At 41.8% G+C, this 15,150-nt stretch overlaps 1 protein-coding gene across 1 annotated transcript in view; it reads right to left on the bottom strand.

Moving 5' to 3' along the window:
• The window catches only part of APOO (apolipoprotein O), a 53,502-nt gene extending 38,498 nt beyond the window's left edge, over positions 1 to 15,004 (bottom strand). Inside the window, exon 1 of the mRNA XM_005904035.2 lies at positions 14,827 to 15,004. Within this exon, the coding sequence (XP_005904097.1) occupies positions 14,827 to 14,835 (9 nt within the window). The 5' untranslated portion in view covers positions 14,836 to 15,004. The remainder of the gene's footprint in view (positions 1 to 14,826) is intronic.
• Between the last annotated feature and the right edge of the window lie 146 nt (positions 15,005 to 15,150).

The raw sequence follows: 15,150 nt of genomic DNA, 5'->3' as shown, positions 1-15,150 counted from the left end.
ATATACCAGTACAGTCTGTTTGCAAAAATTTCTTGTGATCTGTGCACTTTCCTGTATGTATAGGTCAACACAAAGTTAGAAAGACAGATTCTGCCTCCTTTCTCTATTTCATTCCCTCCTCCCCTCACTACTCAAGATATCTGAAAGTGGCCTTTCCCAGGCCACCAATGACCTCCCAGTAAGTAAACTGCAAAGGACATCTGGCATCTCAGTTGTGCCCTGAAACTGGTGACCCCTCCACCAAACTCTCTCTTCCTTTAGTTTCTAAGATTCTGCTCTAGCTCCATCCTCTAAGCTTTGTAGGGCACTCCACCGATCTCTGTATGGGCCTTCTCTTTCTCTGTCTGCCCATCTCTTCAAGGTTGATGAGTCAGAGTAGTACTTAATCCTCTCTTCTTCTCACTCCAGCACAACTTCATTAAATCTAAGTCTTCAACTCCCATTCTCTGCTACTGATACCCAAATCAGTAGGCCAATTCCGAGGCCTGGTCACTCCCTAAGCCTCAGCTTGGTTGTCTAGTTCCCCATGGACATCCCCATCAGGTTTTTCAATTGCTACTTCATAATGAGTTCTCTTTTTCCAAAAAGCTCTTTTTCTCTGAGTTTCCCTACGTCCTTTAATAGCCTTACCAAGCCACACACAAGACAACATCAAAGCAATTCTTTAATGAAACAGTGAAAACAGACTTCAAAGACAATAAGATGCGGTCACTGCTCCCACAATCTAATAAAGTTTGGATAAACAAATAATTACGCCACTTGTGATAAGTGCATTACCAGACAAAGGACAGGAGTAACACAGAAAAAGGAATCATGTACCACAACTGGAAATTCTGGGGAACAACTGTAGAGAGAAAGGAAATCAACAATCAGAAAGTTTCTGCCTGCCTTCCTGTCTTCCTTTTTTTTAAAGCAAAGTCACCCAACTGATGTTAAGACTCAATGTCACTAGGAACAGTCTCTGTAAAGAGTAACAAAAGAAACAAAGGTTTGGATCATAAGGATGATTTCTCATACCACACTACAATCTTTTCGGTTATACTCATAATTAGCTACAATCTATGGGCTTCCCAGGTGGCTCAGTGGTAAAGAATCGGCCTGCCAAGCAGGAGGCCTGGGTTGGATCCCTGGGTCAGGAAGATCCCTTGGAGAAGGAAATGGCCACCCAGTCCAGTGCTCTTGCCTGGGAAATCCCATAGACAGAGGAATCTACAATCCATGGGGTCACAGAGTCAGACAAAACTGAGTGTCTAAACAACAACAGCTACAATCTCTAGATGGAACAAATGCAAGCAACCATAAATCATGACTTTTACATATCAACATTCTCAATCCAGAAGCTCTCTTTTAATTTCAAGATCAGATGGGGTTTCAACGATAATCTATTCAAAATAAATAACTTGGTATCAAAACTGTATAAATAAATCTAATGCTTTAATTGCTGCCCATTTTAGCTATTATATAACTAGCTGTCATATAACCTGTACACTAAAATGTGTAGCTATCTCTAAGGTTATTGGATAACATCACTTTTGTATCTATCACTATGGGTAGAAAATAAATGGCATTTGGGAACATTTTAAAAGTAAATGCCATTTAAAATTAGATATTCCTATATTTACAGGAAATGAGGCACAATTATGCATTTTCTCCCTAAATGTTACACTACTTCTTTGATCCTCAATCAACCTTTTCTGCAAAAATTTCCATTTGAAAGCATTTTTCACTTAAAAACAAAATGCTTTTAATCTGATTCTTTCCAGTTGCTTAAGAGGGAAAAATCTGATAGGGATTTTTTTTTACGTCTATGAAAACTGACAATACTTTTGAGGTTATTCATGTTCTAAAAAAAAGAACATAAAACAAAAAATAGATTATGTAAAAGAATTTAGGGTAAAACAAAATGATGAAAACAATAAACAATTTTGCCCAAATCAGGCTGCATTGCTGTCCTTAGTAATGTGCCATAAACTGAATAAAAAATAAAGAGAAACTAAATGAGTCTGCATTCTCCAAACATTAAAAGAATATGCCTCCCCCCATAATAAGCATTCAGTACAGTACTTACATTTGATACAGCAATCCTTTCTAATCTGGAGGGTCACACACCAAACTGGTAACAGAGGCTTTCTCTTAGAAGAGGATTAGAGGGACGCAGATGATGGAAAACAGATAATTATCATAACTGTACTATTTGACTTTTTACAAGGAAAAGTTATTTTAGCATGATTTACACTATTTTTCAAATAGGTATTTTCTCATCTCATACCCCTCAGGGTGACTACTATGAAAAAAAAAAACAGAAAATAAAAGTGCTGGAGAAGATAAGAGAGAAACTAGAGCCCTTGTGCATTCACTATTGGTGAGATTATAAAATGGTACAATCGCTAAGGAAAACAACATGGAAACTCTTCAAAAAATTAAAAGCAGAATTACTGTATGATCCATCAATTCCCCTCCCGGATATAAATGCAAAAGAATTGAAATCAGGGCCTCAAAGATGTATTTGCACACCCATGTTCATTATTTACAACAAATAAAAGGTGAAAAGTCACCCAACTGTCCATGGACAGATAAATGGCTAAGCAAATGCCATATATATATACAATGGAATGTTAGAACCTTAAGTGAAATAAGTCAGTCACAAAGACAAATACTGTATGATTTCATCTATATGAAGCATCTAAAGAGTCAAATTCATAGAAACAGAAAGCAAAATGGTGGTTACCAGGGGCTGTAGGGAAGGAGAAAATGTGGAGTTGTTGTTAAATGGGTATAGAGCTTTGGTTTGGTAACATGAAAATCTTTTCTACAACAATGTGAGTATATGTAACACACTTGAACAATACACTTAAAAATGGTTAAAATGGTAAATTTTATGTTATATGAGTTTTATCACCATAATTAAAAAGTATGGAACTTAAGAACAATGGTTAAGGTGGTAAACATAAAAAAAAGCAACCAGAAAAAAATACAGTATACCTTTTCCTCCTCAAAAATAAGTTTTTTTCTCTCCAAAGTAGTAACCTTGATAGATCATATCAGAACTTACTGTAACTATTTATATAACAAATAAAGGAAATTCACTTTCATTATGTGATCATACAGCTTTCATTTCTAAATGCCTTCACATGAAATTTTAAGACTGTAAGAAAATGTCTCAATATATCTGAAATAAAAGCAAATTAGAAAATGAAATAAATTAGATTTTTTTAAAGGGGTGGGGGATTTGTGAGGTTTTTGAAAATATCAAACTAAGGATGTCTATATAAGTATGCCCAGAAATGAGTCTGAAAAAGATATGACAATGGTTATATACAGGTGGTGGGATTAAGGATGATTCTTTAGAATTAACTGAATATCCTGAAGTTTTTGCAATGAATATTAATTTTATAACATGCAAGAAACAAAAATGGCTGGCTCCTGAGGATATTCTAAACAACCTGCCAGAGAATGTGATGGTAATTCCAAATGAAAAAGGATAAAATGTTTTGATCAGATGACATTTCTGGAATAAATATACTGATCAGTGACAGCATGTTTGGAAGAAATGTATTGACAAGGTAATTAAATCTGTCCTCTTAATAATGACTATATTGACAGGCCCTCATCTGCATGTAGAAATCTGGAAGCCCTTACACTTCAACAAGACAAACCACAATCATTTCGATCTGTTTCACAGTGAAGGGACTATAAAGTTAGTATTTTAAGAGTTCAGACTTTAACCAACGAAAAGAAAAACTGTCTTCCAAGTATGACAAACAGAACTTATCTTATGAGAAACTCTGAATTCTGTTAATTCGGTGCTGGGGTAACTGATATTTCCTAGTTCCTCCTCATCCACTATAAACACACTGTGATCTAAAGAGATAAGGGAAGAAAAAAACCAAGGCTATTTTCAAGATTAACATTTTTTTTTCCAGAAAACCACCTTCTGTTTTATCATTGGAGGGCAGAATTCACCACAAAATTAGGTCAGCAAAGCAAAGCAAATATGTTTCATTTGCAATTGTTTCATCTTTTAAAATAGTTACAGAATTTTGTTGAATTCACACACAAAAAATAAATAAATAAACTTGTCTGATAAACAGGAAGGAAACCTCAGAGCCAAAGAGTGAGATAATTGTTCATTCGGGCCGGTTTTGAGTCATCTGGTTGGGCTGTACTGGTTTCACAGACTTGGAACAAAGATGACATATAATTTACCATGTAGCAAATTTATTCTGAACTTCCTCATTCAGACAGAAATTTAACAGTGCTTACCTAAACCCAAATGGCATCCCAAGATCCATTCAATCTTTTCTAAGTTAAGGAAATATAGGTAGCAAAAAAAAAAAACCACACAAGGGAATATTTACTTCAAGACTTCCCTTTCAAATGATTCTACATTTTCTAACAACTAAAACGATTTCCATCTTCTAAGAGGAAGAGGTATTCTGTCAAAGTAAAGTCTATCTAGACCCAGACTTCTTTTTCTAACAGACCACCATGTGCACAGAGAACGGTGAACTCACTGACAACTGCCCTCAACCTCATCTCAGTTATTCACAGGCTTCTTATCCTTCAAAGAAAAGGAAACTGCAAAATTCTTTTGTAAAAAAAAAAAAAAATCGTGTGCAAGGCTCAAATCAGCTGATGGCAGTCTAGACTCATAATGAAAATCTCTGCGAAAATAAGGAACAAAAACAGGAAAAGTCAATATTTGGACTAAACACAGCAACTTTTAACAGTACTCCCGAACCATGTGACTCTACCAACAGGCTCAGTGTCAATATTTGCCAAGTGAGGTAAGCCATTAGCAAACGATTTAGGAAACTTGTTGGAGTCCCATCACTTGGTGTTCACCTACTCACTCACCAGTTTAACCCATGTCATCAAATGACACATGAAGCAGCACCTTTAATGGGAAAGGAGATTCATTTCAGCAAGCACAAGAAAAGCAAGCTGTTACTTCACAAGACTGACATCTACAGAGTGGGGGGGAAAGAAAAATGAAACTTTACTGTTTTCATATATCCTATTTTAAAAGACTGTTCAAAGGAATGAATAGGAACATCTGGAAAAAAGAAACCACTGTGTCTGTGTCCCAGCTAAAGCAGTGAACATGCACTTGTAAACCTGTCTCTAGCTCCCACAGAGGGTTCCTCATCCTCACCCAACCAAACAAAGACGTCCTTAAGTTGGAGCCAGTGAGGGCTTGGAACAAAACAAACTGCTTGCTTCAAAGAGTGAGAAAGAAGGAGGAAGACAAAGGGTGGCTGTATTCAAAGTGCCTTTAAAACAATATTCATTCAAAATACAACTTACTGTCTATAGTGCTATTATCATGAAAACACAGCTTAATATTCAAAGTTATAGGCTGTCAGCATAATGAAAAGTAGACAACCCTTGCTCTAAATTTCTCCTTCTACAAGTTTTAGTGTACAATGAACCAAGTTTTGAAATCCACCACACTAAGTAATTGGCAGTTCAAGGTTTCTAATAAAACTGGCATGAGGCCATGCAGCAAGAGTGAAAAACAAGTAGTTTCCAAATTCTAAAATATATCTCGAGACTGAGTTTTTTTCCTCCCTGAAAATAGCCATATGAAGTTTCATGTTGTATGCACTAACCATAAATTTCCACTTTAGCATTACTGGGGAAAATCAACTGATACAAACTCTTCTAATTCCTTCATTAAAAAAAATCTTTTGGTACTTTCCTGTCATATTATAAGTCAATTCTCAAGTTTTTGAAATAGGTATGTATCAATGCTACAGAGATTTCTTGTGCATCTAACTACGTGCAGTAATTTTAAATGTACTGTACAAACAAGTATCAAAGTTCATTTCTCAGGCTCTAAGAAGTCCCAGCTAGCCTAGAAAGGACATGGGTGTGGAGTACATATACGTGTAATTAAAACATTAAACCTTTAAATCATAAAAAGTCAGTAAATATGCATAGGTCTCATGGGGCAATAAATTTACCATAAATGTCAAGTGCATTATCTACTGCTCCCCATTTGGTCTCTGCTCCCCGTTCTCTTACGGTAGAACTCATCTGCTTCCTCCTCCTCTTCTTCCGTTGTTAGCTGCACGTGAGAAGCTATTTGTATTTTCAAAGTCGCTGGGAAGAGTGGTACAGTGTCCTGAGCAGAATTCAGTTCCAAATGAGAAGTGAATTTACTCAAGTTTGAGTTACTTTTTATAGCCCTAGGTCGATAGTGCTAACCTGAAACTCTAGATCATTTTGGTGGACAGGTATGATGCAAAAGGGGTCAAAAGTACCTTACGTCGGTTTAGTGCTTGGCGGTTTACCGTTCTTCCTACATGTTATTCCATCTAAACCTTCCAACAACCCTGTGCCATGTGTGGGGCCACAGCACCCTGATAAGGGGACTTGGGGAGATAAAGAAACCTCATTAAAGTTGCTCAGCCAGAAAGCAGAAACACAACCAGAACCTGAGCCTGTGCTTTCTGACTGCAGCCTGCGGTACAGAGCAGTTTTTCCTTCTCCTTTGTGACATACCACCCAACATCTTTGAAGGGTAAGAAAGGAAGAACATTCAGTTAGTTCTGCATGTAAATATGTTTTTATGTGAGCAAAATGTATTCACTATAATTCCTCAAGGAGAATTCCCTCAGAGATACTTAAACTGTAAGGGCAAAAAAATCTTTATTTCAAAATATGTGACATGTAATATTCAAGTCAAATAAAGTTACAGTACTTCTTTTCCAATTTACAGATGATTTTCCTTTTCCATTTATCAGTGTAATTCTCCCCTCAGTTTATACTAGTAACATACTATTCATAATAAGAAAATTTATTTCAGAAAGACAAGCAATAAAGGCACTACATCAAGACCAAACAGTCACAAAGCAATGCGAGGTAATAACACCTTATAGCCAAGGATACGGCCACCTCAGGCCCTTCTGAGGAGTGAGCTCTGAGTACAGGTCACATCTCTGTTCTACAGGAAGGAAGTAACATAGACCAGCTCTCACTAGGCTATCTTCTGGCCCTTGAGGCATTTGATGATTCCTTTACCTTCAGCCCACACCTCCTCAGGAAAACTCCACCCTCCTGGGTTCCATGTTAACTGATTACTTCCATGTTAACTGATTACCACCTCTAATGTCCACAGAAACTTCTACAAGTCCAACCTATTCAAAAGCAAGTTATCATCTCTTTCAAGCCAAACTCAGCCTTCTTCCACTTTCCCATCTCATTCAATAGTTCTAACAGCCACTCAATTTTCCAAGCCAAAAGCCTGGGCAGCATCCTGAAATTCTCCTTCTCCCAACTCTGCCACATCCAATCAAATACCAAGTTTTGACATTAAAAAATAATTTTGGAAAGTCCCAAGACTGTGCACCACCATAACACTACCATAGCAGCCTCCTATACAAGACACCAACTAAAAGATATTAACAGCTCATGTCTACAGAGCACTTACTTTGTACCAAACGCTGTGCTAAACTCTGGGTCTGAGTTAATATAAATCCACACAACAATTTAAGGTTGGTACTAGTCTTTTGCAGGGGGTGGAGGGGGGGCGAGGGTGCGGCACCAACTGGCGTGTGGAATCTTAGTTCCCTGACCAGGGATTGAACTTGAGCCCCCTGCAACTGGAAGCACAGAGTCTTAACCACTGGACTACCAGGGAAGTCCCAGGTTGCAACTAGTCCCATCCTTCTTTTACAGATGAGGACAAAGCTACATATCACTTTAGTATCTCACCCCAGGTTACACAGTGAAGCCCAGGTTTTATCCTAGCACTGAACTCTCACCTGTGTCCTTGCATGAGCTTTTTCTCTCTGCTTAAGAAGGCTCTTTCAACCTTGTGTGCACCATTTCAAAGACCAGGACCAGAGCATGTTCTCTACCAAGTCTCCTGATGCCCCCTGCTGGTGCTTGTTCCTCTAAGTCAGTACTTCTCAAGTTTGGCTACATGCCCTACAAACTAGATGCCTAGAGCTCAACCCAAGATTCTGATGGCACTGGTCTGGTGCAGTCTGGGCACAGGGACTTATAGAAAACTACCCAGTGAGGGCTTCCCTGGTTGTCCAATGGTTAAGAATCCGCCTGCCAATGCCGGGGACACAGATCCAATCCCTGGTCTGGGAAGATCCCACATGCTTGGGGCAACTAAGCCCATGAGCCACAAATACCGAAGCCTGCACTACCGAAACCTGTGCTCCACAAGGAGCCTCGGATCTCCGCAAATGGAGAAAGCCCTTGCACAGCAGCAAAGACCCAAGGCAGCCAAAAATAAAAATAGACAACATTTTTATAAAACTACCCAGGTGAGTCTAACATGCAATCAAGGTTGAGAACTACTGCTCTACATTTCCCTGACTCTTACATCAGAGCACTTGTCCCAGTGCATCCAAATGAACTATCCCTATCTGTGCCCCTGATCGCATCATGAGCTCCTAAAACCTAGGTTTCACAGTCACCTGAGGGGCTTTTTCAAAACTAGAGGTTCCTAGACCTCACTTAAAAACTCAATCAGATCCATGAGCAGCACCTTGGAGACTGTCTCACAAATAATTCTGCTATGTGGCCAAATTTGGGGATTCTCTCCCAGGTTAAAAAAAAAAATGGGTCGTTTCATTTACACCTGGCAAGGTACAGTAGAGCGCCCAACTCATAGATGAACTAACTGTGATAGACATACGTGCAATGAATGAAATCTAGTAACATGAATCTGGAGACTGGGTGTATGAAGTCAATATTCAAGCTTCTGGCAGCAGCACTTGGAAAATCTGCTTCCTGCAACAGAATGTAAATACTGGAAAAAAGTGAAAGTGTTAGTCACTTAAGTCGTGTCTGATTCTTTGCAACCCCATGGACTGTAGCCCACCAGGCCCCTCTGTCCATGGGATTTCCTAGGCAAAAATACTGGAGTGGGTTGCCATTTTCTTCTCCAGGGGATTTTCCTGACCCAGGGATCCAACCTGTGTCTCCGGCATTGCAGGCAGATTCTTTACCATCTGAGCTACCAGGGAAGCCAAAGCACTAAACCCTGGGCAGCTTTTCAAACGTGTTTTGTAATCCACCAGCGCCCCCTACTGACTTGAAGATGGATAGCTAAACCAAAATAGTGGTTAAGAGTTTCAATATTTTAATTGTATATGCATATAACATACAGCATCACCGATTCGAAGGACGTGAGTCTGAGCAAACTCCGGGAGTTGGTGGACAGGGAAGCCTGGTGTGCTGCAGTCCCTGGGGTTGCAAAGAGTCGGACACGACTGAGAGACTGAACTGATACACATAACCAGTCACGCAAACTTTACTTTTTCCATCAATACCTATATCATCAACTCTTCTGTCCTCCAGTCCTAGCTGACACAAGCTGATAAACCTGATCAGTCCCTACCATTTGCTCATCCCCACTCCCAGGCTGCAATCATAAGACAGGGATAGTAGCAAGCTCTCAGAAGAGCCCTCAAAGCCTCTCACTTATCTTTTTTGCTCTTTGGTCAATGCCTCTTCCAAATCTCACCATGCTCATAAAATCACTCACCTGGAAAACAACAACAACAACAAAAACCCATTCACTTCCCAATTTGCCTCAGTTCTTGCTATTCAAATTATGAAAGGAGACAAGCAGTATCTAAACCACCCAGGAGCCTGTCAAAAAAAAATGGAGACTCTGAGGCCCCCACCCAGACCTCCTGGATCAGAATCTGCATTTTAACAAGAGTCACATGCACATTAAAGTTTGAGGAGCACTGGTCCTCACCTACTAGATTTGACACCTCCATTTTAAAAAATATTTGTTTATATATTTATTAGTCTGCATGAGGTCTTAGTTGCAGCACTCAGGATCTTTGTTTTGGCCCACAGACTCTCTAGTTGCAGTGTGCGGGCTTAATTCCTCTGAGGCATGTGGGATCTTAGTTCTCCAACCAGAGATTGAACCCACGTCCTCTGCATTGCAAGGCAGATTCTTAGCCACTGGACCACCAGGGAAGTCCCAACACTGACATTAATGACAAATAATTTTCTAAGTAACTTCTGCTATTGAGTTGGCCAAAAAGTTCATTCAGGGTTTTCCCATATCAGCTTGCAGAAAAACTCAAACTTGTTGGCCAACCCAGTATCTTGAAGTAAAATTCATCACCTAGCTACACATATGTGTTTTCTGTATTAAGTTGCTTCAGTATGTCCAACTCTTTGCAATCCTGTGGACTGTAGCCCATCAGGCTCCTCTGTCCATGGGATTCTCCAGGCAAGAATACTGGAGTGGGTTGCCATTTCCTCCTTCAGGGAATCTTCCCGACCCAGGGATCGAACCCACATCTCTTATGTCTCCTGCATTGACAGGTGAGTTCTTTACCACTAAAGCAATGGCACCCCACTCCAGTACTCTTGCCTGGGAACTTCCATGGATGGAGGAGCCTGGCGCGCTGCAGTCCATGGGGTCGCTAAGAGTCGGACACAACTGAGCGACTTCACTTTCACTTTTCACTTTCCTGCACTGGAGAAGGAAATGGCAACCCACTCCAGTGTTCTTGCCTGGAGAATCCCAGGGACGGGGGAGCCTGGTGGGCTGCCGTCTATGGGGTCACACAGAGTCGGACACGACTGAAGTGTCTTAGCAGTAGCAGTAGCAGCAGTGCCACCTGGGAAGCCCTACACATATAAGTCCAAAAAAAGAGACCAATATATTGATTTGATGGTAACACAATGGAGAACGAAAAGGAAAGATTTATAAGCATTATATTTCAGCATGTTCAACACAACTAAAAGATGTGAAGAACAGGGACTTCCCTGGCAGTCCAGTGGTTAGGACTCTATGCTTCCACTGCAGGGGGCACAGGTTCAATCCCTATTTGGGGAACTAAGATCCCGCATGTCACATGGCATGCCCCCCCAAAATTTTTTAATAAAAAACATGTGACAAACCAACCAAGTTTCTAAAACATACCCAAGGCAGGTGATACCATCTAGTTGAGAAGCAGTGGTCTATCATCACTGCCATCCTTCTTTCCCTACCATCTCACAAGTGGAAGGGACTATCTCTCCTCCTTTGCAAAGCTGAGGGATTCTCTTTTGTAAAAGTTTCTCCCCTACGTTCTTCCCAGGGCCATGGGGTGTGTGTGTTTGCGTGCATGCACACTCAGCCGTGTCCAACTCTCTGCGACATCATGGACTGTAGCCCGCCAGGTTTCTCTGTCTATGGAATTTTCCCGAGGCCATAAACATTGCCAAATCTTGAATACTGCAACAACCACAAACAACTCTAAAATCTTGACCAAACACGTCCCTCTAATTACTATATTCTCCCTACTTCCCTTGACAGTCAATCTTCTAAATTGCATTAACTCATCTTTCAGTCACCAACCCATACTAATCTAGTTTTCACTTCCACCAGTAAACCTACATGTATAAAGATCATGAAAGTCTTCCAACCAAATCGCCCAAATCAGTGAACACTTCTCCAAACCCATCTAACTCATCTTTCTGTAACAGACATTGCTGTTGCACATCCAGTTTCCAGGGTCCCATTGTGTTCATGGATTCACTTCTCTCCCAAGTGATTAAGGTAGAGTGACCCCATCCTGAGCTGATTCTGTTTTGTCTAAGCCCATCAGGTCATGCCATTCCCCAGGCACTGGCTATTGGGTAAGGTGCAGACACCTGACATAAGCTGATCCAATCAGATTGAAGGAAGAGTGTAATCCAAGCCTGAAGTTTTGTCCTCTCTTGCTCTAGTGGATGAGAAAGTGTGTGTTACTAGTAGTCATCTTGCAAACTTAAGGGGAACCAATCTTACTGCGGAAAGCCAAGAAAAGAGATGGGGACCTTGAAGACATTGTTGACCCACTGGAATCCACCCTTCCCCTGGATTTCGTGAGATAATTTTCCTTACTGTTTATGCCATTGGGTTTTCCCAAATTGAAAGCATCTACTCCTTGGAAGGAAAGTTATGACCAACCTAGACAGCATATTAAAAAGCAGAGACATTACTTTGTCAACAAAGGTCTGTCTAGTCAACGCTATGGTTTTTCCAGTGGTCACGTGTGGATGTGAGAGTTGGACTATAAAGAAGGCGGAGTGCCGAAGAATCGATGCTTTTGAACTGTGGTGTTGGAGAAGACTCTTGAGAGTTCCTTGGACTGCAAGGAGATCCAACCAGTCCATCCTAAAGGAAATCAGTCCTGGGTGTTCATTGGAAGGACTGATGTTGAAGCTGAAACTCCAATACTTTGGCCACCTGATGCAAAGAGCTGACTCATTTGAAAAGACCCTGATGCTGGAAAGATTGAGGGCAGGAGAAGGGGACGACAGAGGATGAGATGGTTGGACGGCAGCACCGACTCAATGGACATGGGTTTGGGTGGACTCTGGGAGTTGATGGACAGGGAGGCCTGGCGTGCTGCAGTTCATGGGGTGGCAAAGAGTCAGACACGACTGAGCGACTGAACTGAACTGAACTAACAAACCTGAACTTCCCTCTTCATTTTCTAAATATCACTCTTATGCCCCTACTTCTACTTATCAAAAGTTGCTTTTCAAAAATTTCTGGCCTCCCCTCTTCCTCCTCCTTACATTTTGGTATCCACCAAGGTTTGTTGTGAGCTTTTCTACTCAAAAAAAAAGTTTCAACAATTTCAGCTCCCTTTATCCTTCCCTTGATACAGCAGAACTAAGTCAGTGGCACTTTCCCAATGGAGTACCACTGCTGCTGTTCTTCAACTCAATCAGTTGAGGAACTCCTGTCTCTCAAAACTTGCCTTGTCTGAAGTCCCCAGGGCTTCCTTGCTTTTTTGCGCCATAGACCTCTTCAGCAGTCTGATGAGCACTTTGGACCCCTTCTCCAAAAAATGCTTCTAATTGTATAAAATCCCAATTACAGTGCAGTATAATTGTTTTTAAGACCAAAAATCTGATACAGTAATGTGTTTATTAGCTCATTAAATAAAATAGTGAGTCTTATAACTACTATACTTTTGATGTAATGATGAATATAAATGATATTTGGAGATCTGCAACAACTATAATGTGATATGACAATGTTTGTGACATGCACTGGTCCTACTGACTTCAACTGGTAACAGGTACTGCTAATACTACTGTAGCTTGTTGCTGTAGTAGCTATTAAATGAATTGCTCCCAATGAACCCTATTGTCCTCACATCTATGCTCTGTGTAGTCCCCCACCATACTGACTCTGGGCTTGGCCATGTCACTTATCTTGACATCAGCAAATGTGATGCAAGCAGGTGTTCATGCCTCAGGACAAGCCTTCTTGGAAACCAGTAACCATGTGAGGAAGCCCAAGATAGCCATACTGACGGGCCCCAGGCCCACTGATATGGGAGAAAGGCCACCTTGTAGTCTAGCCACCAGCCGAATTTAGAACTGCCCAGCCAACCTATAGATGGTGAGAAATAACAAATCATTGTGGTTTTATCCAAAAATGGATAACTGAAACAGTTACCTACATTCATAACTGAAAGAAATGATAAACTTCACCAGAAGATTAGTGAAAAAGATTATATTTTCCCATCAAAGTTCAGGGACCCCCGAATTCTACCCACAGACCCTCTGAGGGAACGAGATCCACAGGTTGAGAACTCCTAGTAAGACAGACAGATCCTACTCTCCTTTTTAATACCACAGTACATTAATGACAATATAAACTGATCATAGCATATCCTTAGCTGTTGCAACCCTAAAACTGAGCCAAACTCCCTAGCACGTAAGTGTTTCAACACAAATTTATGAAATGAACACAAGATACTTTTGTGATCTGTTGTTCTAACTAAACTGTGAGCTGCCTGAAAACAAAATAAAAGCAAATACTTAGATGTCGCTCCTATGTGCCAGGGCCTCTTCCAAGTGCTTCACACCTAATGTATTTATTCCTTATATAACCCTAGGAGGTAGAAGCTAGTTCCCCAATTTCACCAATAGGAAATCAGGCCCAGAAAGGCCAAGTGACTTGCCCAAGGTCACACAGCTGCAAAGTGGCAACGCCACAAGTGGAAGGCCAAATCCATGGTCTGATTTTATACTGTCCTAATGCCCCCAAAGCACATCGCAGCTCAATAAAACATTTAAATAGTACAATTCTGACATTTCATTAGCACTATTTTACAGGTGCACTGCTTCAAGACTCGATTTTGTAGACTCCTTTCTAATAGCCTGTGATTTGTTTTTCGTGATATACAAATACCATTTACTCTTTTTAAAGGAGAACAATGCCTTCGTATTAAAATGCAGATTTTCGAGACAGTCTTCACTGTAAAAGTCAACTTCTTTCAAAAGGACACGAGTTCATAAAATGGAAAGAAAGAAATCAATCGGTTCATACTATATAACGTTTGCTGGGAGGGGGAGAGAAGTTCCAGTTGCTCCTTCTCACCCAGCCCTTCCCAGGCCAGCCTCTCCAACTTCCTGCTGCACCTTCTCCAAAGGTGACCCTCCCCCATTCATACAGCAGGTTCTGAAACCTGACCTTGCCAGGCAACCAAAGCCAAACCCCGCAGTGCCCTGATGTGGCCTAACGTTCCTAACGAACCCAAGAGGGGACCAGCCAGAGGGTGGATACTTTTAGGGGTACTTTAAATGTTTAAGTGTTTTATTCACAAGAGCACAACCCAAAAGGCCTCACCCAGCCACCCCAGGTCTCACGCCTCCGCCCGGCAGCCGCTAGCTCCACGCGGATCTCTGAATGAACAGCGAGGCCGGGACGCAGCCGGCCCGGAGGCGGGAAAAACCTCGGGACGAGCCGGGCCTGGTCCCCGGAGAGGCCCACGAGAGCGCGGGGAGGGCTCCGGGCGGCCGGGAGGGGGCGGTGACAGCTGTGACCCGGCTCCACTCTCTCACCTTGAACATGTCGCTGGCAGCCGCAGCTCCGGCGGGGTCACCCCAGCCTTGGCCCCGCCCACTATAGAGAGAGGCGGCTACGGCGGCCGGCTAAGGCCCGATTCTTCCGACCGCAAATGGGCCGCGGTGCGGGTGACGGCCGTACAGCCAATTAGGTGCGGCCAAGGCTTAGCTCGGAAGCCTAGGTCTGAAAACCGCGTTGTTGAACTGCAGAGCGTGGCGCCTCAGGCGGCGAGCGAACGCAAGCCCCGCCTTCCGGAGGCTCCGCCCCTGCGCCGGCGGTTGCTAGGCGGCGGGAAAGCGCCAGCTCTGCGTGGGCCGCGC

This window comes from Bos mutus, chromosome X, assembly GCF_027580195.1.
Source record: "Bos mutus isolate GX-2022 chromosome X, NWIPB_WYAK_1.1, whole genome shotgun sequence".
NCBI classification, from domain to species: Eukaryota; Metazoa; Chordata; class Mammalia; order Artiodactyla; family Bovidae; genus Bos; species Bos mutus.
This window is presented reverse-complemented; position numbering and strand designations above follow the sequence as displayed.